Source organism: Amblyomma maculatum, chromosome 1, assembly GCF_055883805.1.
Source record: "Amblyomma maculatum isolate TAMU_Amacu chromosome 1, ASM5588380v1, whole genome shotgun sequence".
Taxonomy (NCBI): Eukaryota; Metazoa; Arthropoda; class Arachnida; order Ixodida; family Ixodidae; genus Amblyomma; species Amblyomma maculatum.
Window position 1 is genome coordinate 104582543 of NC_139344.1, and position 26436 is coordinate 104608978.

At 45.9% G+C, this 26436-nt stretch overlaps 2 protein-coding genes across 2 annotated transcripts in view; one reads left to right on the plus strand and one right to left on the minus strand.

Annotated features, from left to right (window-relative positions):
* The window catches only part of LOC146203401 (serine/threonine-protein kinase 31-like), a 237328-nt gene extending 219623 nt beyond the window's left edge, over positions 1-17705 (plus strand). The window contains exons 24-25 of the mRNA XM_084588737.1: positions 822-939; positions 17282-17705. Coding sequence (XP_084444863.1) covers positions 822-939; positions 17282-17286 — 123 coding nt within the window. The 3' untranslated portion in view covers positions 17287-17705. The remainder of the gene's footprint in view (positions 1-821; positions 940-17281) is intronic.
* A 412-nt stretch (positions 17706-18117) lies between these two features.
* LOC146203406 (protein odr-4 homolog) overlaps positions 18118-26436 on the minus strand; it is a 59801-nt gene continuing 51482 nt past the window's right edge. The window contains exon 11 of the mRNA XM_084588738.1: positions 18118-18310. Coding sequence (XP_084444864.1) covers positions 18243-18310 — 68 coding nt within the window. The 3' untranslated portion in view covers positions 18118-18242. The remainder of the gene's footprint in view (positions 18311-26436) is intronic.

A 26436-nucleotide genomic window follows, 5' to 3' on the forward strand; every position in this document is an offset into this window, starting at 1 on the left:
GGCTCCCCACTGCTGTCTGCATCCACAAAATCAGCTCCTGAAGCGTCCGCACAGGATGCCGAAGCGCTCGCTTGGCAATGCGAAACGGCGCCGGGAGAAGCGCCGAAAAGCAAAAGAACTAACAAAACATGGCGTCGTTTGTTTCTCACTTTCTAACCTAAAGGGCACTAGGTGCCCGCAAACCATGCGCGAGAATTTGAACCGTCGATCAGATAGATCGATTAGAATAGGCGCGGTAGCGAAAGAGTTAAATGCCCAGTTTAGACTTCGCTCAATGGAAGCTTGGGATTAGTCGCTGCTGAAGGAAAAAAATGTTGTGTGATGACAACAATGCAGAATGTTGGAAAGAAGTAGGTATGCTTTCATTCAAAAAGCTTCATTCAGCTTTCAGTATATTGCAGCATCATTACTGTTGCTTCTTTCTTTTTTTTTCTCATAACAAGTTTATCTTCCTCTTTTCTTCCTTTTTTTTTTTAATTTACTCTCATTCAGGCTTGTTCTTGATCTGTTCACTCAAACATTTCTCAGTGCTGTGTCTAGGAGTAGCGCAAAAAATATTCAGAAGGACCTTAGACAGTTGCGTCTGTCCTTTAATGTCTTACTCCATGAATCTAGCTTGTTCCTAAAAGTGCATTTTCAATTTGAAAATTAAAAATACATATGTGTTATTTTGCTAACATTCAAACAACCAGATTTTCTTGCATATTAGGGTGATACTGCAGGAATCTGTGCAGTACTTGCATGAAAGTCGCTGTATTTGTCCGTGGCATGCCTCTTCAAGGTGTGGTAACAGTTTCATTGTGTGTTTGGAACTGCTGCAGTGCGGAAGAGAGGACCTTATTCTCATCCGTTCCCTTCAAAGCCCGAATCCTGACTTTCGTCCACCAGCTGCCAAAGTTTTGCAAGCGCCATTTTTTGCATCAGAGATCAGCTTGAAAGGTTTGGAAACAACAGTGTTTGCGAACTTATTGCATGTTCGGGTTTTTATGCTGCACTTTTAACATGTTACGATTTCAACGTGTATCGCAGTCTGTTTATATATTGCAGTCAAAAAATTATTGAATGTTAATTTTACACCATCTAAGCATACAGTCCAGTCTTGTGCATGCAATTTCTCAGAGCATCATGAGTTCCCAGGAAATGCCCCACCCTCTGCCTGTTTACTGCAGGCGCATTCCACAAGGTATTTAGTGAAAGCATCACCATGAATGTTTCAGCCAAGTCACATAATCCTACCTGGCATATAGCACTCCAAAACTAACGCACAAACATTTCCTCGTTCCTTGACATATCTTTACCATGTCTCTTGCATAGTCGCAGAGCGCCAACCCATTTTATGTCAGCTCTGGCAGCCATACACTACCAGCACAACTTCTGAAGTCAGTGGCGAAATCAAGGTTGCCATGGGGAACAGATAGAGGTTGAATCAAAAAAGCGGTCTAGAGAGTAGCGGCATGTGAACTCACTAACACAGTTCGTAGACAGAGCCATTGGCAAGCAAAATGATCTGCACAACCATTTGGGATAGCCATGGTGTGATTATTTGTTTAGGACTCTCAAGGATTGTCAATTCAGAAAACTGAGAGTCCAAATTTCCCATGTCACACCAGAGCACACAGAACGGTTCTTGCAACACAATGTCATAGCATTTTGCAGGCTTAGATGCTGTTATTGCGTCGTTTAGGACTTCCCTGTTCTGGTTCAAACTTTTACAAGTGTAGCATACAGGCTGTATTCATTAATGGTATAGATTTTTAATATATTGAAAAATCACCATGTAACTGAAAACTTGCTTTATTTTGTGATATTGTTATGTTCTCGTTATCTCCTATAGTCTCATTAAAAATATATAGTAGGCACTACTTTCAGTATGACCCTGTAAGCCTTGAAAACTAAGAATTGCCGAAGTTATGAGCATGTAGCTGCTGGGCGGCTGCACTTAGTTTTGAAAGTGATTATTAATGGAATAACGTACCTCGCAGTTGGGCCAGCTCCATTCAGTTTGTTGGCGTGCATGTGTACATTCAAAATTCTGCTCAATGTATTGAATGCAGTGCTAAAATTTTGTATACAAGTTGCAACTGTTACACTACACTACTGAGTCCAAAATGATAGAAATTTTTTTTTTTTTATTACACTGTATTAAAATTGCCACTCGTTAAATTTTTTTTTTCTCCCAGTCGTTAAAAAAAATGCCCTTAGGCTTTTTATTCTGGTACACATTGATTGGCTTATCCTGGCAGCTTGTCCTCTTCAAGCCGCAGGCATCTGGCATTGGCATCTGTAGAAAATTTCATTCGCTTGCGTCCTGTAAGTTCTGTGCAAAAGGGTAAACAAACCTCTGAAAACGGTGAGAAAAGCACTGTTAATATCTCTGAAACACTCCACCTTTCTGCTCAGCGTGACATGATAGAGGATGAAAAAAGCGGTTTTTGAGGTAGTTGAGATGTAAGTATAATATAGTTTCTAATACTAAAGAAACTCTGCATCAGCAATTGCAGAATTTGGAAAATGATTTATTTTTTCATACACACACCAAAAAAAAAAAAAAGAATGTGAAGAAAGCTTCTAAATACTTGCAGTTTTCTGCTAAAGCATTTTTTAATTTGTGAATGCACAAGTGCAACATATTTTCTCAATCGGTCAAGAAATGTTTTGTGTTTTATCAGAAGTCTGGAAAATGTAGTCTGATTTCTTTTACAAAACAGTTTGTCACCTCACTTTAACACGTTCGCTGCATTGCGACTCACCAGTGGTTTACATAGAGCGATACTACAGCTGTGCTGGAACAGACATCGAAGTGTTTCCCACTGTGCAGACAGAGTGTGCTTCAGCAGTAAATGTGCATATGTGTTTTCAGGTTTATTTATTTGGTGACGGCACAGAATTATTCAGTGACACAATTTTTTGCTGCAGTGCATGTGAGGTGTAGCAATGATGTTCGCAGCTGATATGCACCTGGCGATAAAGTTGGCTGTTATCAGGTGGTCGCATGGCAGACGTTAAAGCAGCGCAGTAGACCCTTCTGTGAGAGTCCTTTATATGTACGTGCGCAGCAGCAACAGACATTTGATTGGCACTCACAATATGTGGAAGAGTTCAGCTGTGAGTGAAATTAGTTTGTTTCACTGTGAATAACTTGGCTCTTGCTTATAATCAAGCCTTGTGACCTAATTATTGTGTTTGCCTTTTTTCTTTCATAATTTTTATTTTATTATTATTTTTTTCACACGCTCGCAAAAATCTTGATGAACTGTCAAATGTTCCATGGCGGCAGAACTCCTCGGATATTAGTACTGCGTAGCCACAGTGTTCAAGAATCTGAAAGACTTCATCATTGGCTCTTAGCTACTGGACGTCACCATTGGCTGAATCTTGCATCCAAGCGTTTTGGCAAGCTAGTTGGTGAAGCATCTTGTGAAGAACAGTGCAGTGCTCGTCAATCTTCTTGTCCAGTGTGTTTGTCTGTGCTTGCGTGGTTCTTCACAAGATGAAAGGTGACCCGGCACATGCAACAAGTGGCAAAAGCTATCGTCAACGAGATATTACTATCTTTTTTTATGTGTGATTGGTCCCTCGCTGCTTTCCCCTTATACAGTCGAACCCGGATATATCGAACTCGAAGGGGATCGCGAAATAGTTCGATATATCGATAATTCGATATACAGAAATCGGCTTGGGACAGCACTTACGATGCAAAAAAACGATACCGTATTTGTCACATAATCAACTCACTCGCATAATGAACCCACCCTTCACTTTTGCACTCAAGAATTTAGAAAAAAAAAAAAAAAAGCGTTAAGGCCAGCTCGCTTACATGCAAGCGATTAAGTGATCTCAGCGGACGAGCGGCAGCGACAGAGCAAAAAATTTCCAACTTGTTGGAACTGCGTCTCTCCCGTTCGAGCCGCCGCGGCAGCTCGCAACAAGGTTTCTGTGTCGCCGCGGCAGAAATCGCCAGCGTTTTCGCTTGCATGTCGCACTCCGTTTCGGTCCTTTCATCCACAGCTCATTTCTTGGCAGCGTGCCAAGATGCTGCGCAGCGATAGTGTTTATCTTTTTATAGCTCCTGTGGCGGCGGGGAGCAAACTTGGCAGACTGCCCGTGATGGCTTGATTGCACAAGCCTGGTTCGATTTATCACGCCGCGCTTAGGGCGGCGGGCGTAGTCCACTGCCACAAAATATTGGAAAGCGTGATACAGTAGCTGCAAATGCTGTTTGAAGCGAAAAATGCTAAAGGCCGGTGTTATGATCGCAGCTGACCGCGTGCTTTCGTTAATTCATACATGCAAGAATAAACGACTCCCACAAAGAAAAAAAAAGAAAAAAAAGCCGCTTCGTAATGCCTTATCTTACGCTACGCCGCGCGTACAGCACAACGATAAAAATAGACGACGCTCGGAAAAAAAAAAAAAGATCTGCCGCTTGTTAACTTCCGCAGGCGCCATAGCCACGTCAGCCGCTGCGCGCGGAGGGTTCGCAACACACGCTGGGGAAAGCGTCCGGCGTTCTGTCTGAAAACGGGCTGAGCTGGCTTGGCGCATGCGTAGAGCGTGCTACTGCGAACGAAGGCCGGAAAAGAGGAAGGAGAGAGATAGCTCGGCAAAAAAATGGGCACACCCTTTCGCTTCGCTCCGTCGCGTTTTTCCCCACTCGTTCCCACCGGTTCTCTCTGGTTCATTCACACACATGGCTTGCAAACGTCACGTGCTGGCACGCTGGAAACGATAACCGCAAATGCGCGCACCTTTAGGGAATGGGCGCGGCGCTGCCCTAGCCGAACTGTCCCCTCTCATTACTTCCGCGTGCGGCTTGAAAACGTCACGCGGCAAACGGCCGAGGGTGATGGGATCGTCTTTGGGAAAGGCACACTTTCCAGTGCATGGTGCGGAGTTCGATATATCGAACGACCGGTGAAATTGAGTTCGATATATGATGCGGCTTTTCTATACTTTTACATGCGATTTTCAAGGGGGTATTCCGTGAGTTCGATATAACCGAAATTCAATATATCCGGGTTCGACTGTACTTCCATCTCGCTGAAGATGCACCAAAGGAAATAAAATGAAATAATGGATCCTTATAAAATATGGCGCCAGGTAAAGCAACTTCACCAGCAATGCAGGGGGCCACGTTATTCAAGTGGTGACTTCTGCAATAAATGCAAGCATCAGATAAGCTGCACAAATTATATGAACGAATCTCTTGCGCCATCTTTCGGCCGATTGTTGAAGCAGTCTGGGAAGTGTGTCCCACCGGTGTGCCGCACCGCACCCTAGGAAAGCAGCAGGTGACCCACTGGTGGGCCACAATGCACATGTATCTGGACCTCGAAAAGGGGGCAACGCAGTGAAAGTATTAAGAAATTTTACATTCTACTTTTGCATTATCCTATGATTTCTTCCGGGGACTCTTCATTATGTCAGTGTTTAACTGCAGTGTGGAATTTTGTCATTAAACTTCCCTTATTTGTCTTTTGCACAAGTTTTTAGTATTGATTATATACCGTATTTACTCACGTAAGGGTTTACTGTTTCTTTTAAAAAATGCATCAGCCTTTCTTGGTTTGGGTTGCTCACTCTCATGTCATTGTTGTAGCTGCACGCCGGTAACATAGAAACGAAACCTAAGAGGAGAGCTGCTGCGGAGAGAGAGTGATGACATTAGCGGACATTAGAGCACCAAGGTGCTGGGTGCCTCGTTGTGGCAGTGTATGCTTAGAAAGCCTGGTGTACTATCGCGCTCAGTGTGAGCTACACCATACGAGCACAGGCCCAAGCTCCTGCTTGTACATTAGGGCCGATCGCGAGGCGTTTTTTAATTATTGAGAGAGAGTGGCTATGGCTGCGAGCGCGTTCTCGCCGCTTGCTTGCTCTCCTACCCTTGTGTTTTTTGTTATTATTATTACAGTCAAAGCTCGTTAATTCGAACCTCACGGGACTGGGGAAGTAAAGTTCAAATTATCGAATGGCTGAAAAAAATTGACAAGAACCATTTGCGTTATTACCGTACTTACTCGTGTAACAAACCCACTTTCATAATAAACCCCTCCCTCTTTATTTTTGCTTGATAATTTGAGGGGGGGAATGGGGGAGGGTTTAGTGCGTCACTCTGTTTTGTGCTGTCACAGTTCACAGTGCATTTCTTGGCAGTGCACCAGATGCTGCCCAGCGATAACATGACAGTGTGTTTACCTTTTGACCTTGGCTCTAGCAGCAGGAGGTTTAAGGGGGAAGCTGTCAAACTTGGCAGCATGCCAGCGCTCATTGGGTTGTACAAGCCTCGTTTTCAGTATGTTCGCTTTACCACGATTGGGTTGGACGCTGTCCACTGCCACACAGTCACTAGAACGTGCGATAGCAGTGCAGGCTATTTAAACCGAACCATGCTAAAAGCCAGTGTCATGATAACGGCCGATTGTGTGCTAAGTTTCGTTTATGCCTGATAGGTGGAAGGATGGACGACTATCACAAAAAATAGTTTTTCCCGTAGAACGATCTGGTTTTTGATTTAGAAACCTGTAGCACCCGTCCGATGTTATGCATAGCCTTTCATGGGCGTTGGCTGGTACGCATCGACAGAAATAATTACGTATCTGTATTTAAGTGTATTTATCTGTATTTCCGAATTAACAAGTACAGTCGAACCCGGATATATCGAACTCGAAGGGGATCGCAAAATAGTTCGATATATCAATAATTCGATATATAGAAATCGGCTTGTGACGGCACTTGCGATGCGAAAAAACGATACTGTATTTGTCATATAATCAACCCACTCGCATAATGAACCCACCCTCCACTTTTGCACCCGAGAATTTGGGGAAAAAAAAAAAATAGCGTTAAGGTCAGCTCGCTCACATGCAAGCTGAGTGATCTCAGCGACGAGCGGCAGCGACAGAGCGAAAAATTTCCAACTTGTTGGCACTGCGTCCCTCTCGCTGCTCCAGCCACTGCGGCAGCTCAAAACAAGGTTTCCGTGTCGCCACGGCATATATCGCTAGCGTTTTTGCTTGCTTGTCGATGGCGCGCGCCACTTCGTTTCGGTCGTCTCATCCACAGCTCATTTTTTGGCAGTGTGCCAAGATGCTGCGCAGCGATAACGTCACGGCGTGTTTATCTTTTGACAGCTCCTGCGGTGGCGGGGAGCGAACTTGGCAGAGTGCCCGTGATGGCTTGATTGCACAAGCCTGGTTCAATTTATCATGCCGCGCTTGGGGCGGGCGTAGTCCACTGCCACAAAATCATTGAAAAGCGTGATAGCTGCAAATGCTGTTTGAAGCGTAAAATGCTAAATGCCGGTGTCATGATCGCAGCTGACCGCGTGCTTTCGTTGACCGTGTACGAAATATCTCTGCTGCCCACAAACTGCGAGCTGTCCCGCAATTTGGCGCCCCTTCGACAGGTCATCACCGACCGCGTGGCGGAGGCCCTTCCATCAGCCCCTCCGCCAGTGCCTATGCCTCAGACCGCGCCGGCCGTGGAGCCCCTCGCATACGCTGACGTCCCTGTCGCTCCACCATTGACGTGCGCCTCCACTCCTGTCGCACCACTGACGTACGCTGCCGTCGCTGCCCGACCACAGTCACCTAGCTACCCTGTGGTGTACGCTACGCCTCCAGGGCCTGTGCAAGAATTTCTTCAGGCACCACAGCCTTTGGTTCCACCTCGTCCGCTTCACCGCAATCCATAACGAACCAGTGATAACTGTCCCATTTGTTATTCCTGTGGATTTGCTGGCCATATTTCCCTGTACTGCCGAAATCGCACTCCCGATGATTTTCTACCACGCCGAATGTCAGCTTCCTGGCAGCCGCCCCGAAGCCAGTATGCGGCCGGTGATCCATCTGAAAGTTCCGTCGTGGATGACCATACCACCTTTTCTTCTCACCGCTCAACCTCGCCGCGTCGCTGTTCTCTATCTCCTCTGCGATGGCATCCCAATCTTGCGCAAGAGGAAAACTGAATGCCGTAGTTCCTGAGGCGAGAACTGCACAACGAGCAAACTGTCAAAGGCCTCGCGTATCTCCTGAAAATCTGCTTGAAGTTTCCGTTGGCGGCGTTGTAGTACTGGCTCTGGTCGACGTAGGCGCTGCTGTTTCTGCGATGGCTGCAAGTCTTTGCCGTTCATTGCGCAAAGTGACGACATCAATTTCAGAATTCTCGCTATGCATGGCAAATGCCCAGCCTATAGAGCCTATAGCGGTGTGTACAGCACGAGTCGTCATTCAGGAAGTTGTGTACGCAATAGAGTTCGTCGTTTTGCCTTCCTGCTCGCATGATCTTTTCTTGGGCTGGGATTTTCTATTGCGTCATAATGCGGTGATAAACTGTGCTCGTGACGAACTGTCGCCGGACATTCCTTATCCCAAAGTTGTTGTTGCCGAAGATGCTGATCTTCCTGCGTGCTCTTTGGTTCTTGTGTCCACCGCTTGTGCTTTTTCCCACAGTACCGATATACTTTTCACCCCATCACCTACCTTTCTAATCCGCAAAAGTCTCCCCCAGCCTTATGCCATACTTTCTATATCAGCTCGCCTCACCGCACTCTGGATTTCTAATCCGTTCTCATTTCCCGTATCCCTGTGTCGCGGTGAATGCCTCGGCACCATCCAGCTCATGGATTCTATTCTCACCGCTGACGAAACACCCTCTTCGCAGCCCACTGACTTGGCTGCACTCACACCGCCTGTTCTTGTGCTGGACCAGTCTTCTGCCGACGTTTTTCTCTGCTCCATCGATGCCAGTCTTCCTGGGCCTCAACGCTCTGACCTTCTCGCACTGCTTCATCAGTTCCGCTCTTCATTCGACTCTCATCAGCCTGCTTTGAGCCGCACATCAACTGTTGCCCACCGCATTGACACCGGTTCCCATGCTCCTCTGCGCCAGCGTCCCTATCAAGTATCTGCCACCGAGTGCCGAGTTATTGAAGCCCAAGTGCATACTATGCTTCAGAATGGCGTGACTGAGCCGCCTAACAGTCCGTGGTCCTCTCCTGTTGTCCTAGTGAGGAAGAAAGACGGTTCTATGCGCTTCTGCGTCGACTACCGTCGCCTGAACAAAATCAGGAGAAAAGACGTGTACCCCCTTCTGCGTATAGATGATGCATTGGACTGCTTATAAGGTGCTGAACTCATTTCTTCGCTCGATTTACGATCCGGCTACTAGCAGGTGCCCATGGCTGCGGAAGATCGCCCTAAAACCGCATTTTTCACCTCCCAATAGCCTCCTTGAATTTACTGTCATGCCTTTTGGTCTCTGTAATGCCCCTGCTACATTCGAGCGTATGATGGATACTATACTGCGTGGCCTGAAGTGGAAGACGTGCCTCTGTTACCTTGACGACATCGTAGTGTTCTCGCCAGACTTTGCGACCCACCTCTCGCCTGAAGGAGGTCTTGACATGTATTGCGAACGCCGGCCTGCAGCTCAACTTGAAGTGTCGTTTCACTGATCGTGAGCTGACCATTTTAGGCCACGTTGTGTCCAAGGAGGGTATACGTACTGATCCCGCCAAATTTCGAGCTGTGACCGAGTTTTCGAAGCCTACTACCATCAAGCAACTAAGAAGTTAAAATTTTGGGCCTGTGCTCATACTTTCGGCGTTTTATACGAAACTTTGTTTCCATTGGCGCCCCGCTGACTCAGCTCCTTTGCAATACCTCAGATATTTCGCTGTAGTCACCAGCATGCGACGACGCCTACAACACATTGCACCGCCTCCTCACAGCCCCGCTCATCCTGCGCCATTTTGACCCTGAGGCACCCACCGAAGTGCATACAGACGCCAGTGGTGTCAGCATCGACACTGTGCTTGCTCAGCGCCCCTCTGGCTTCGGTGAATACGTAGTTGCGTATGCCAGCCGTACTCTCACAAAAGTCGAAGCGAACTACTCTGTAATGGAAAAGGAGTGCTTGGCTATCGTGTGGGCCCTCACAAAGTTTTGCCCTTACCTTTACGGCCGTTCGTTTGATGTAGTCACGAACCATCATGCCCTCTGCTGGCTTTCATCGGTCAAGGACCCTTCCGGCCGCTTGGCACAGTGGGCTCTTTGTCTACAAGAATATGACATCCGTGTTATTTACCAATCTGGTCGCAAGCATACAGACGCCGACGCTTTGTCTCGCTCACCGCTGCCAGCCGACTTTGCCAGCCTCTCCGTCTTGGACTCCCGCTGAACAACGAAAGGATCCATGGATCGCATCCCTTATTGACTATACCTTTCCAACAATTCAGCGATTACCCCTTCACGCGCTCTTTGCCGTCAAGCTTCCCACTATGAGATTCGGGATCACCTCCTTTACTGGCGCGACTATAGCTCGAGTGGACGAAAACGGCTCCTCGTGATTCCGCGCCATCTACGGACTCAAATATGTACAGCTTTTCACGCCGATCCGCAGTGCGGTCACGCCGGAGTTTTCAAGACGTACACTCGAATCCGTCTTCGCTACTATTGGCGCGGTATGTACAACTCGGTTCTTAGGTACGTTCGATCATGCTTGACTTGCCAACGCCGCAAAACTGCTTCTCACCGTTCGGCTGGTCAGTTACAGCCTCTCACATGCCCGCTTAGACCCTTCGACCGCATTGGTATTGACCTCTATGGCCCTCTTCCGTACACAGCTGATGGCAATCACTGGCTCATTGTCGCCGTCGGCCACCTGACACGATATGCCGAAACCGCTGCGCTCCCAGCTGCAACAGCCCGAGATGTGGCCAGTTTCTTATTAAAGAACTTCATTCTCCGTCACGGTGCTCCTCGTGAATTACTCAGCGACAGAGGCCGTGCTTTCTTATCTGATGTCGTTCAAGCCCTGCTCGCTCAGTGCAAAATCATTCACTGGACTTGCACCGCCTACCACCCGCAAACAAACAGCCTTACTGAACGATTTAATCGCACCATCTGTGACATGCTCGCGAAGTATGTGGGATCTAACCAGACAAACTGGGACATTGTCCTTCCTTATATCACCTAGACGTACAACACTGCTACGCAATCCAGCACTGGTTTCTCCCCGTTCTTTTTGCTTTACGGTCGGCATCCATCTGCTCCCCTTGATACTGTCCTCCCCTACAACCCTGACGCATCAGAATGTACCACAGTGACCGAAGCTGCACAGCACGCAGAAGAATGCTGCCAGATTGCACGGACATTCACAACCGACTCTCAGTGGCGCCAAAAATATCGCCAGGACACCATTCAGAAGAATGCACCACACTTCGAGCCCGGCTCACTCGTGTGGCTATGGGTTCCATCTGGCAGTCCCGGCCTCTCAACAAAACTGATCTCCAAGTATTATGGGCCCTACCGCGTTGTCGAGCGCACTTCACCAGTGAACTATGTTGTTGAACCGCTTGCGCCATATTCCAATTTGCAACGCCGTGGCCGTGAAACTGTTCATGTGCAGTGCCTTAAGCCGTTCTACAACCCCATTGTATCTTCGTCCCCTTAAGTCGCCAGGATGGCTCCTTTTTCCCTGGGGGGCATTGTGAAGATGATGAACCCCTTCGCTGGACGCTGATGAGAAAGAAGCAGTTGTGGAATTGCCATCACGCAGATCGTGTTGGTCTTGATCGCCCCGCTTCCCCGTCGACCTCGACACCGTCCTCAACGTCCTTCTTCTACAATTCATACATGCAAGGATAAACGACTCCCGAAAAAAAAAAAAAAACTGCCGTTTCTTAACGTCTGCAGCCACGATATCTTCGCGCGTACAGCACAACGATAAGAGTGGACGACTGTCGCAAAAAAAAAAAAAAAAAGAGAGAGAGAGAGAGAGAGAGAGATTTGCCGCTTCTTAATGTTCGCAGGCACCATAGCCACGTCAGCCGCCGTGCGCAGAGGGTTCGCAACACACGCTGGAGAAAGCATCCGACGTTCTGTCTGAAAACAGGCTGAACCAACACCCCCTAGACTAGTCTAGGTGGTGTTGGTTGAGCTGGCTTGGCACATGCGTAGCGCGTGCTACTGCGAATGAAGGTCGGGAGTGAGGATGGAGAGAGATAGCTCGGCCAAAGAATGGGCACACCCTTGCGCTTCGCTCTATTGCGTTTTTCCCCTCTCGTTCCCACTGGTTCTCTCTGGTTCATTCGCGCACATGGCTTGCAAACGTCAAGTGCTGGCGCGCGGGAAACGATAACCGCAGATGCGCGCGCCTTTGGGGAATGGGCGCGGCGCTGCCCTAGACTAGCCGTCGCTGAACTGTCCCCTCTCATTGCTTCCGCGCGTGGCTTGAAAATGTCATGTGGCAAATAGCCGAGGATGATGCGATCGTCTTTGGGGAAGGCGCACTTTCCAGTGCGTGGTGCGGAATTCTATATATCGAACGACCGGTGAAATTGAGTTCGATATATGATGCAGCTTTCCTATACTTTTGTGTGGGATTTTCAAGGGGATATTCCGCGAGTTCGATATAACCAAAAATTCGATATATCTGGGTTCGATTGTATTTAATTGCAAGTTTCGGAGGTTACGCAGAAGAGAGAGCACACAGCCGGTGCTGCTGGCCCCCGTGCTGGTCATGGTGCCATTTAGGCTTTGCCCACTCTTGGCTAAAAACAGTGCTAAGAGGAGACGAAGGAGAGGGGGGCACGATACTGTACCCTCTCTCCTTCGTCTTGTGTTAGCACTGTTTTTAGCCACAAAATAATGCACCAACCAGCCCAACTTTCCACCATTAATGAAACCAGGTAAAACCATGGAAGAGTGGGTAACACTCTTCCATGGTTTTACCTGGTTTCATTTTCTGCCCCATTTTGGACGTGTGCAGCCTCTATATGCCGCCCTATCGCAGAGGTGTTTGGCCATGTGCTGGGAGCCAGGCTATCCAGACATGGCGGCGCGTGGTTTGAATTTTCCATAACAGAACAGAGTCGCATTCGAATTAGGGATTTTTTGTACACAGACCTCTATGGAGCTCAACTGGACCAACTGGTGTAGTCCGAATTAACGAGCTTTCACCGGCAGTACCACTTTTGAAAATGGTAACCGCTGATCTGTCTCTATTGGAAGCTAGATGCATTGGGCACCCAGAGTTGAAGCCACTGGAAGTGATCAGCTCTTTTCACAGTGCATGAAATGGGCCATCAGCACAGTTTTTCGATTAATGTTTTCATTTTCCACTTCACAGTTTTTCAATCTGCCTTATCATTTTTTTCCTCAACAGTGCCTACCTATTGCGCCATTAGTTGCATGAGAACACCAACAAAGTCTTCAGGAAACAAGTTTCAGGCAAATGGGCCTGAAACCTCTGAATTTCAGTGAAACTGCACCAGCAAACGACACACACGGAGCCTCGTCAACTCTGCTCTGCGTCATCTCGTTGCCAGTGCCAAGCTTCATTTTGGTGCACGTTCCCATGCACATAACCCAAGTAATACAATCAATGTGTAGTCGTAAACCTTCAGCTAACTGACTGCTGTACCTAGTTGTTTCGGTTGAGCCGGATGAGGACGCAGATATATTTTATAACTTTGCCAATGGCGTCGATTCATTTGAGCACTTGCAGTTGGCATTGCACTGCTTACTCAATGTCAAGTACTGTTCTGTATTTTATCCAAGTGCTATAGCTGAAAGGGTTTTTATTCGTCACATGTGATGTAGTGGACATTGAACAGTGCTTTTCCTGCATTGCTCTTGTAATCTCTTGCACTGTGCTCCTGATGACCATCCCAAGAATTTTGCATGCTTGTGTTGGTCCAGCTATGCGAGCATGGCCGTGCAAATAGAGTTAGGTTAAAAGTACATGTTTGACAGGTAAATGATGTACTAAAGCAAGAAGCATCAACTCGGCAAGACATATCGCACTCCTCGGGCTGTACTAACAGATGGGTATCCGGATTTCCACCATCACTCGCCATTTGTTTGTTACTCAAAAATCCAGTTTTAAAATGAACTTAAACTCATCACGTCAACAAGGTTAAAAATGAATCGTCACTTCAATCATTTCTCTTTTACACTCTAGACTAGAACATGACAAGAACGTAGTGCAATATACTATGTACTCCTCTAGTGTTATTAGATGAAACCTGCCTGCCTATCTTTTGACTTCTCTGTAATTACACGACTCTCTAAACGATACTCCCATTTCTCGCATTCAGCTTAGATTCCTTGGATATAGGAGCAGATATTCCACGCAGACAATGTTAGAGTCTATGATCAAAGGGCTGAAAGTCGCTGTTTTTACTATTGGAATACACATCGGATGCTCGACTTTGAAGATGGGCGGTGAGACTTCCAATGGCTTCACTCGCACACGCCCTCGAAAAATGAGAATGTGTCATCCAGCCTGTTGGTGGAGATCAGGGGTCAAATTAGGCAATGATTACATCACCTAAACTGTCACAAACCTGTCATTTAGCCCCACTCATATTGACCAATGGCAATTCCAATTGGCAGACATGTCGACCAATATGAATGGAGGCTAAATGACAGGTTTGTAACAGATTTTGTGATGTGATCAGTGTGTAATCCAGTGCAGTGATAATAATGGCAGCCGTGGCATGATGCCCCAAACTTCATGCTCAGTGTAGTCCTGTTTCTTCAAATCTGTTGTATCTGGCTGGGCACTTTTTGCTGCATCACTTCATTTATTGGAGTTCAGTCGTTCAGTCGTGTCCGACTGTTTGTGACCCTATGGACCATATCACGCCACGCTTTCCGGTCTCTCACTATCTTCCTAACATCACATAAATTCATCTGCAGCACCTCGAGAATGCCATCTAACCATCGCGTTTGCTGCCTACCCCTTCTCTGGTGACCCTCAACCTTTCCCAACATCAAATCTTTCTCCAGCGACTCCTCTCTTCTCATCAGATGACCAAAGTAGCTGAGCTTTAACTTTAGAATTTGACCCTCCAATGAGCAGTCAGGGTTTATGGTCGACAATATCGACTGATTTGATCTTCTGGCCGTCCAAGGAACTCTCAAGATTCTCCGCCAGCACCACAATTCAAACGCGTCAATTCTTCGGCGGTCAGCCTTCTTCACAGTCCAACTCTCACATCCATACATCACAACTGGAAATACCATACCACGAGTTATACGGATCTTGGTTGGCAGACTAATGTCTCTGCTCTTTACTAGGCGGTCAAGGCTAGCCATGGCTCTCTTTCCCAAAAGTAGGTGTCTCCTAATTTCATGGCTGCAGTCTGCTTCCAGGGTTATCTTGGAGCCCAAGAAGAGAAAATCTGTCACAGCTTCCACTTCTTGTCCCTTGATGCTCCAGGACTTGATGGGGCAAGACGCCATGATCTTTGTCTTTTTAATGTTCAGTTTAAGCCAAAACTTCTCTCTCTTCTTGTACGCGCATCAGAAGTCTCTTGAGTTCCACTTCACTTTCTGCCTTAAAGTGGTATCATCTGCATATCTAAGGTTGTTGATACGTTTCCCAGCAATCTTCACTCCAGCTGAAGACTCGCCCAGACCGGCCTTCCTCATGATGCACTCAACATATAAGTTAAATAGGCAGGGCAACAGTATGCAGCCTTGTCTCACTCTTTTCTCAATCGAAAACCAATCAGTAAGACCATGCCCAGTTCTGACTGCGGCCTCTTGCCCTTCATACAGGTTCCAGAGGAGACAGATAAGGTGAATTGGAACTCCCTTCTCTTGGAGAACTTGCCACAATCTGCTGTGATCTACGCAGTCAAACGGTTTTGCATAATCAATAAAGCTGAAGTATATGGGTTTCTGGAACTCTCTTGCTTTTTCCATGACCCGACGAAGGTTGGCATTTTGGTCTCTAGTTCCTCTGCCCTTGCGAAACCCAGCTTGCACGCCCGGAAGCTCCCGATCCACATACTGCTGCAGCCTACCTTGGAGGATTTTCAACATCACCTTGCTAGCATGTGAAATAAGCGCGATCGTGCGGTAGTTGGAATAATCTTTGGCACTGCCTTTCTTTGGAATTGGGATGTAAATTGACCTCCTCCAATCCTGTGACCACTGCAGGGTTGTCCAAATTTGCTGACATAATGTATATAGAATGTTAACAGCGTCGTCATGGTTGAGGTTTTGAAGCAGCTCAGCTGGAATGCCATCAATTCCGCTAGCTTTGTTCTTAGCAAGGCTGGCTAAGGCCCATTCAACTTCACTCTTCAGGATGCCCGGCTCGAGATCAGTAATCACAACTGTCTTATGTTGGGTTTGCACATCCGGGTCCTTCTTGCACTGTTCTGTGTATTCCTGCCACCTCTTCTTTATCTCTGAGGCTTCAGTGAGGTCCCTGCCACATTTGTCCTTTATCACGCCCACCTTAGCACAGAAGCTTCCTTTGACATCTTTGATTGTCTTATACGGAGCTCTTGTGTTCCTCAATTGGCTGTTGTCCTCAACTGCTTGGTACTGCATGTTCAGGAAGGCATTCTTATCTCTCCTTGCTATTTTCTGAAAATCCACATTGAGAACCTTGAATCTTTCTCTTTCCCCCACAATTTTTGCCATCCTCCTTTCCTCAGCTATTTGCAAAAACCTCTTCAGATAACCAGTTTGCTTTCTTGCATTTCTTTTGCTTTGGAACTACCTTAGTAGCAACTTCTTGTATTATATTGGGTTACTCAGTTATATATGCACTTGTGGTTTTTTTAATCTGTGGTTAAACTTTCATAATAAAAAAAAGAAGGCACTACAAAATGGCAAAAACTGGGATAAGGTGAAGGCAAAGCACAGCTTCAGGAAGAGCCTCACCCTCTCCCATAATGTAGAAACATTATACTACTATCGGTGCCACTTTACAATTAGAAGTATGCTTGCTCAACGTAGGCATACTGAGTGCGATAATACAGCACATTCGCTTATTCTCACCACGATTGGCTAGTGCCATCCACTGCCACAAAATCACCAGATGGCATGGGATGGCTAGATGGAAATCTGGCTCTTGCAAAAAGAATGTCAGGACCTTTCCTGCATAACTTTTTTTTTTCTTCAAAAAAGAGTAATTAAGTAAATACACTATTTACAGTCAGATTTCTTTCAATGATCACTTGCGCCAGCAAAAAGGGCTTGAAATTTGGAGTTGCATAACTTAATTTGAAAGGTGAAGCATAATGAAGGCCAGTTCACTACATTATGTCTCTGCGTTGGTGAGATTTTTAGTCAGCAATATAATAAGCCTGCAACTTTCTCCTCTCTCTCCCTCCCCCCCCCCCCTTTTTTTTTTCCAAAATGAAAAGACATGGCAAAATGGCAACCTGTTTCTTAGTTGTGAGAGTTTCCACACGCCTGCAGCCCCCTCATCCTTGCCCCCCCTCCCCCCCCCCCCCCTTTTTTTCTTTTTCCAGAATGAGAAGACATGGCGAAATGGCAACCTGCTATAAGCTTGAGCAGAAAGCTTTTGTAGAACCCATCCTCCAGTGGGCCAAGGCTGCTTTCCTGAACCAATATATATTTATATATATGCCTTTTTTTTTTTTAATCTGTTTTGCGACAAAGATTGTCGCACTGTGTTGCTTGAAAGGAGAGTGTTTTAGTAGTAAAGTTGAATGTTAAATGCTTTGTGCAGTGGGTCAAGGCTGCTGTCCTGAACTAATGTATATTCCAATTTTTCTTTTTTTTTTTCTTCTTTTTTTTAAGTTTTTTGCAACAAAGATTGTTGCACCTTGTTGCTTGAAGGGAGAACGTTTTAGCAGTAAAGTTGAATGTTAAATAAATGGTTTGTGCAGTTTTTAAATTGCATGAGCTTTTTATTTCTGGTTGGATATTCTCCTCTGCTGAATGATAATTCATGCAGCAGTGCCCTGCTATTAAAATGAGGTCAGAATGACTTAAAATGCAAAGCTACGAAAAGAAATTTAACCACAGTGATGGCATATGTGCAGTGCACCTGAAGCATTGGGGTTCAGAGAAATAACCCCCAGATAGTAATTTATATAAGCAAAAAAAAATGTACTGCAGCACTTGCACAACAGCTTTGAAAGGAGAATATTACTTGCTTCCATCCATTTAACAGCTAGCATCCATCAAGTCTAGTTAAGCACCAAAGAGCCAGCAGCTCTAGTTTAGGTAAAATAGCCTCAGACATTTCATCCTCAGCCATATTTAGGCTTGCACAAAGTCTCTATACATACACCCACAGAATCAACAGTACAGCACACTTTACGTAAATGTCCAGACGCTTTTTTCTTTAGAAGCACTTTTTAATTCTGTACATCAGTCATTCATCATGATGATGGAACATCAGAAAAGGGCAGTGAGCCATGGCAAATTTTCTGCTCCTGATAATTTCCAGTTCTGCAAGTGGAATCAGTCCTGGAGCAACAAGTACGAAATCCCAGCACCAAGGGCAGCTATGGCAGCACTGGCAATTGGGACTGTAATCAAACAAAGAAAGCAGTTACTGGATGAACTTATGCCATTCTCAGCATCTTAAAATTGCACATGTGAGGTTACAGGAAAACCATGACAGATACTTAGCAGCAAAGAATAAGGACTACCTGATGTGTAGACTTTATGTTTGCTGTGGCGTGGGTTACCGGTGGGTCACATCATTATGCTCAGTGGCCACTAATACTGGGCCACACAATGAAGCCATGGGAAAGGGAAGTCCTCCTCCTCAGACCTCACAATTACAATAAATTTCTGCTAGAATTAACAGTCTGAGGATGTCTGTCATGAAGTCAATGAAAACAATGAGAAGGGTCCAACGCTGCTGAACCGAATATGAAACGAAAGCATAAGCTGCGGATAACCGAGCGTTCTTCTTCATGGCTGTTCAAGGTCATTTGTGATCATGTCAGCTGCCGGCTAGCAGCCAGCGTCACGTGCTCATGACTTTTCACTCAAAACACTGGCACTGGCGCCAGATTTCTGGTGAATGTGGCAAAAGCCTTTGGATTATCAGAAACGCACTTTTGCAAGGATCAAAGTGCTGCAGCTCTCCCCACGTCAGCTATGCCCACTGCCCCACATAAGGTCTATGCTGACTATATAGGGAGGTTACCTATAGGCAAAAGATAATCCTCTGACCTTCCAATGTCCCTGCACACCTTCTATTTGCCAGTTTGTATGCACTCGTGTATTTCTTTGCAGTCCACAGCCGATGCCAAGTGAGTATGACGCTGGGAAAGTGCTGCTATCAAGCTTTTAGTAACTACCCATGGTCTAGCCATGCTTGTCAGCAATCTCGAACAAAGAGGAAGCAGAGCATTTAAGGAAAGGAAAATAGTGTGTGCAACTAGCCATCTGAGCCAAAACCAGACAAAAAAAATATATGCTCAGTAAGACAGCTAGTGCTGCAAGGAGGGGTGATGAAGACATGCATGCTGAAAAGAGAACAGTTAATGCCATTTCCTAGTTGAGAATTGGGTGGCCACGTGACAGCACTGCCACCCACAACCATGCTTTAGGCTGCCCTGGTGCTTTGCGGTGTGCACTGTTTCAATTTTGTGCGCGCTATGTACAGCCTTTGCCAAAAATGTAGTGCCCAGGAGGCCTGCTTCTGAGCCGTGTAGTGGCACTGACTTATTAGCATTAGTGGAGGTCCTTCCCATTGGTGAGGATACGACACAAAAATCTTGCCATCAAGAGATCTGGAACACTGGAAATGCATTACAAGCTGCACGAAGTGGCTCATAAGCAGACCCCCTGGGCTCTACACCTTTGACTAAGACTGTACGTCGTATTGCAGTTGTGGTATGGCAAATCAGCTAAGTACTCGGAAAAGAGCGGGAGATTAGCTCTTTCCTCCAGAAGTGTTTAAAGAATTTAGTTATACAAGATCCTTTTGTTGTAAAGAATTCAGGTGATGTGGTCTCTTACCTACAGGGTTCCTCATCTTTAGGTTACGCTGTCTCTTTTGACATAGAGAATCTGTTCTTTTCTATACCGCATGATGCCCTATTTTGTGCAGTTAGGTCTTGCATCGACGATAATGGTGTCGTAGATTTTCAGAACACCAGCGGCCTAACCCTGGACAATTTCATGAAGCTGCTAGAGTTTTATCTTGATTCCACTTTTGTAACTTTTGACAATCATTTTCATGTTAACGTCAGGGGATTTGCATAGGGTCTTGTGTGGCACCTGTATTGGCTAACATTTTCTTGGCCAGCATTGATCGTGATCTGGTGTGCTATTTGGACGACAAGATAGTTCTTAAAGTTTTTAGATACGTGGACGACTATTTGGCGACTCTTAAAAAGCAACCCGGTTTGACACACACGTTCACCGTGCAAGAGACGTTATCTGTCTTTAAACGACACGGGAGGGGTCTAACCTTCACCTACGAATTACCTGAAGTAGATAGATTACAGTTTTTAGATATTAACATCACCTCACCAGATCACACGTGTTGGATGTATTCACCACGAGCCCGGAAAGACCTGTTGCCGTTTGAATCTGCTCATTCTAAGACGGTAAAACGCACCATTGTTATGCTGTGCCTGAAAGAAGCTTTGCAGAAATCATGTGTTCACCTGGTAAACGACAGCCTCACCAATCAGGTTGGCAGGTTACAGAAAGCTGGTTTCCCTATTTCAGTCGTGGCTGCTGTGGCAGAGAAGCTTCTGCAAAGTTTTAATGCTAGAATACCTCAAGAAGGTGGCGGTCAACCGAAGACCAGACCGGCGGTTGTCCCCTATATCCATAGGGTGTCCCACAGCCTGAAGAATGTAGCCAATCGCTATGGTGTGCCGGTGGTATTTTCTGCCCCGCGCAAATTGGCCTCTTTGTGCCCCCGGATTGTCTCCGGTGAGGAATGCGTGCGAGACTGCACGAAGCGTCACGCCACCCAGTTTGTCAGGTGTTCTGTCGGGGCTGTATATGAGATCCCCCTGACTTGCGGAAAAGTTTACATCGGCCAGACGGGCCGTTGTATAAATGAACGACTAAGGGAACATCATCTCTCTATGAATAACGGAAAAGGGTCAAATTTGCCCTTACATTGCGGCGCATGCCCTTTGGCTATGCCTGATAAAGCATGCCAGCCTTTGCTGGCTAGAACCAAAATCTTAAGGCGCAGTCGTAACCAGGTAGCACGTGAACTCGCAGAGGCCTTTTTCATTGATAAGTCAGGTGATGAATGCGTAAGCGATTCTAGTATCAAGTTGTATAAGAAAGAGACAACTTTCCTGGCATGTGGGCTTAGGCATTGATTGGATAAGCTTCAAGGTATATATGTTTCTGTTCTTTCTGAATAAAATCAGTCGCGAGTTTGCGCCCGTCCATGTCCTCTTCTCGTGCATGTCTTTTTTAGCGCCATTCCCTTTTTTAAGTTTTTTTGAGCTGCTCAAGCTTTTGACAAGGCTGGCTTATTGACCAAAGTTTGTGCTGGCTTTCAAAGGCAATAATACATGGCAAGTTCATCACTGCGAAAAGTGAAAGGCGGAGCAGGGTTATTGATGCGATTACAGGTTTGCCCCGAAGCGGAAAAAACATGGAAGTTATCCCTAACTCTACTAGAGACTTGCGATGCAGTGAACTCCAGCTTACTGGGACAGTTTCTGTGAGGCAACTGTGGGTGGTTAAGATACTGTTCTGCACATGCTGATGAAAATAGTGTATGCCCCAATGCCTAGCCAAAATTTTCTTTTAATTAGAGCTTTGCTTTAGCAAAATTTTGGGTGCAAATCAAATTCGAATATTAAAAACTGAGTGCAAATTGAATCAGACATTATATTCTAGTATTCCCAAGTTACAGATGAAATCCTCTGAACAATAGAAAATGTATTCATCATCATCATCAGCCTGACTATACCCACTGCAGGGTAAAGGCCTCTCCCATATTTCTCCAATTAACCCGGTTCTGTGCTAGCGGCATCCACTTGACCCCTGCGAACTTCTTAACCACCTCCACCCACTTAACTTTCTGTAGCCCCCTGCCATGCTTTCCTTCCCTTTGAATCCAGTTCGTTATCCTAAGCGACCATCGCTTATCCTCTCTGCGCACTACATGTCCTGCCCATGCCCATTTCTTCTTCTCGGCCAATTCTATCTGGTCCGTTGGATTGGAAGCTTTCATACACTGGTGTTTTTTAATCAAATCTTTCGTCTCCTTAAACAGCTTACCGGTATCCTCTCTAACTATCCTACCGCCTACTTCTACAGTGCATTCAGTAATGATATCTCTAAAATTATTGTTCATTGCTTCTAGGGTAATGTCGCCATCCTCATTTAGAGCTGAATATCTATTTTGTAGCGAGATCCTGAACTCTTCTGCCCTCCCCCTCACCGCTAATTCGTTGATCAGTTTCTTTCTTACTAATCTGTTGCGTTCCTTCTTCAGATTTAGGCTAATTCGGGACCTCACCATCCTGTAGTCACTGCATCTCACTTTCCCGATTACCTCTGCATCTTGCATAATGGCGGGGGTTGAACACAGTATGAAGTCAATTTCATTTTTAGTCTCCCCGTTAGGACTTTTCCATGTCCATTTCCGGTTCTTCTGTTTGCTGAAGAAGGTATGCATGATCCTTAACTTATTACGCTCTGCAAACTCAACTAGTAACTCCCCCCTGCTATTCCTAGAACCAATGCCATAGTCACCTACTGCCTGGCCTCCTGCCTGGTTTTTCCCTACCTTGGCATTGAAGTCGCCCATTAGTACAGTATACTGCGTCTTTACTTTTCGCATTGCCGATTCTACATCTTCGTAGAAGCTTTCAACTGCCTGGTCATCATAACTACAGTAGGTGCATAGGCCTGTACAACCTTCAGTTTATACTGCTTATTAAGCCTAATTACGATGCCTGCTACCCTCTCATTAATACTATAGAATTCATCTATATTACCCGCTATATACTTATTGACAAGGAAACCTACTCCTAGTTCTCGCCTCTCTGGTAAACCTCAATAACACAGCACATGCCCATTCTTCAGAACAGTATATGCCTCATTCGGCCTCCTAACCTCACTAAGCCCTATGACATCCCATTTCATACCCTCTAGTTCCTCTAACAGCACTGCTAAACTAGCTTCACTAGCTAGGGTTCTGGCGTTAAACGTTGCCAGGGTCAGTTTCCGATGGCGGCCTGTCCAGCGGAGCCAGGAATTCTTAGCACCCCCTGCTGCGTCACAGGTCTGACCGCCGCCGTGGTCAGTTGTTCCGCAGCCGCTGGTGACTGAGGGCCGGGGTTTTATGGAACTAATCATGAGAGGTTGCGGCCAACTACTGCACCAGGGTGGCCAACTCCTGTTCTGGTGATTGAGGGCATCAGGTCGCACCCCGAACCTGTTTATGCAATTCCATCGACAGGTGGAGATTTTTTTTTTTTTTTTTTTTAATCCGGTGGATAATTGCACGGCACCGGGATTTGAGCCCCGGTCATTTTGCATGCGAGGCAGATGTTCTACCACTACGCCACCGCTGCAATGTATTATAAGTGTGCAAATAAATTTTTGGGTGCAAAGCCAATACAAATAATAAAAATAATATTTCTGAATAATTTTAGAAATTGATACAAGCAGTTGAATATAAATAACAGCTGTGCTCATAACACAGCCGTAAAACAAAACGGATATTAAATAAAAGAAATACGCTCACACCATCATGGTTTATTACACCTACGTTTGTGGCTCATCAGGCCTGATATATGTAGTAATTGTATATAGTATATATGTAGCATAAGTAATATGGTATGTAAAACTCTTTTTACAATTATTTCATAATGATTACTGTCAGTGAAAAAAGAAGTAATATCACAGTTTGACTTGATAAATGCTTAATAAAAAGGGAGTTTACTAAAAACTGCCATGAACCATAGTAAACTACCCTGCTCATATTCCTAGGTACTACATTTTCTTGGGTCAGTCTCATCCCAGCTCCCACAGAAACCCATAGAGTACAGACTCTGCTTTTATGTCACGACTCTGGCAGTGTTCCAGCATAGCATGTCACAAATGCTACTTCATGAAACTGCCTCACCCTGACCTGGCATTTTGACAGCCTACATTTAGTGCATGCGGAATGGTGACGGCAGACCAGCCAAAGAGGGACTTCATCGACATTATATGGCCACCGTATTTGGCCACTTGTGACAGAGTGGCACCAGCAGTCGACTAACAGCGAGCGAGGCAAAGCGTTGGCAAAGCACAGCATGACAGCTTGCAAAATGGACAAAGAGCAGCATCTTGACCAGTAATGCTAGCAGAACCAGTCCTTCCATGCTCCCTCATGATAGCTGAAGACAAGGAGTGTGTTGTGGAATGCCACCTGAGGTGCAGTGTTAGCAATGACAGAGCCCACTCGGCCCTCCAATGTTAGTTTCGCCAGACTGCAAGCCCTGTGATAAGCCTCAACCGCACAATGCTGTTGCAAAGAGACCACTATGGCCTGGGTGCATAGTTTTCAGATTTCTACGTAAAATGAGAACGACCTAAGCGGTTGCCTCAACACAAGAAAAGCAAGGCGCCCGTGTGCTGTGCGATGTCAGTGCACGTTAAAGAACCCCAGGTGGTCGAAATTTCTGGAGTCCTCCACTACGAAGTCTCTCATAGCCTGAGCCGCTTTGGGACGTTAAACCCCACAAACCAAGCCAAACCAAACAACTGCAGCAGCTCACCGCGCCGCCACTTCGTCTAGGCCCCTTACATTATCCTCCACAAGCCAAGCCCCTTTTGTACGCTTGTGTGTGATGACCTGTGAGGTTCGTTAGAAAAGTATCCGACCTTCTCCTTTTTTTTCTTTTTTTCGAACACCTGATGAATATGAAACAAGCGCGGCCTTGAACCTTCGTGCGCATGCGCAAATTTTTTCCTGCCTGCCGATAGTGTCAGTCGCTGGGATGCAGCGTTTGAGTGAGGTAGTGCACAGTGCTCTGGCTGGTTCGTTATGGCAAAGCAACTGGAGCACCACTACTGCATCAAGTTTTGCCAGAAACTGGGCAACAGCCAAGTGGAGACCATTCGGAAGATTCAGACGGCTTTCAGTGATGATGCTATGAGCAATACACAGATTAAGCAGTGGTACAACCATTTCAAAAACTGCCACACATCGGTGGAGAGCGAGCCATGCTCCGGTCAGCCATCAACATGGCGAAATGACCAGGTCATTGCCGAAGTGATGCGGGACTGTCATGTGACTATTTGAGAAACTGAGGAAGAGGGTGGGCATCGGCACTTTTTCTGCACGTTCCATTATCACCAAAGATTTGGCTATGAAGACAGTTGCGGCAAAATTCGTGATGAAGTGACTTCGACTTCATGAACACCATAATCATTGGTGGCAAGTCTTTGGTGTATGGGTACGACCCGGAAACTAAATCCCAGTTGTCACAGTGGAAGCATTCCACATCACCAAGACCAAAAAGGCCTGCCAAGTGTGCAGCAACGTCAAAGTGATGCTGACAGCTTTCTTTGACTCTTGTGGTGTGGTACACCACGAGGACACATCACAGGGTTAAACAATCACCAAAGAGTACTACAGGGATGTCCTCCGTTGCCGACGTGATGCTGTGTGGCGCAAGAGGCCGAAGTTGTGCTCAACAGGAAATTGGCGCATTCATCATGACAATGCTCCTGCACATTCCTCCCAATACATAGGTTCAGAATTGTTTGGCAAAAAAAAAACCAGACTCCTCTAGTTCAACAGGCTCCTTACTCTTCTGATATGGCCCCCTGTGACTTCTGGCTGTTCCCCAAAATCAAGAGGCCATTGAAAGAAGCGCGATTTCAGACAAGAGAGGACATTATGGCCGCAACAACAACGGCGCTAAACTCCATTCCGAAAGAGGCCTCAGAATGCTTCCAACAATGGCAGCACCGCTGGGAGAAGTGTGTGGAGTCCCAAAGAGACTACTTTGAAAGTGATTAGGTTTCCAACTCTCCAGTTATGCCAGTTTTATTTTCTTTGGCCAAAGGTCGGATACTTTTCTAACAGACCTCATAAACACTATGATTGGTGCCAATCAGGCTGTTCACAGCCAGTTATCGAATGCATCGTGGCTAGACACCCTGATGTGCATGGGTGCTGCACTTTCTTTTATGGCTAGTGAGCATGCCGTGCAGGAGCAGCGTTCGATGACCGTCAGTGCATTACGGTACGGCCTGTTACCATGTGCTGGCAGTTATGTCTGTGAGAAAAGAGCAAACTGTCATGTGAAAAGTGCAAGATAATGTAATTTGGACATGTTTCTATGTTTAGCTGCCAGATGAAACTGACTAGAAATTTGTAATTATTATTATTATTATGTTAGGAAGTTTGCAATCTGCACTTTTAACTTTTTTTCAAATATAGTTCTAATACTGAAAGTGCAGTGTGAAAAGTAGTGAACACTGCCATAGAAAACCAATGAGCCGAGTTTTTTAATATAACTGCAAAACCATTGTGGAATATTGTAAAATATCTTTATGAATATACTGACAACTTATTGACATAAATCTCCCAATGTGTACCAAAGTTTTGCTTTTGAAGTTTTTCCTATGCCCACAAATAATTAAGACTGTCATAGCAAATTATGGGGTGCATTCTTGATAACAAATATAGCATTTAATCGATTCTAAGCAC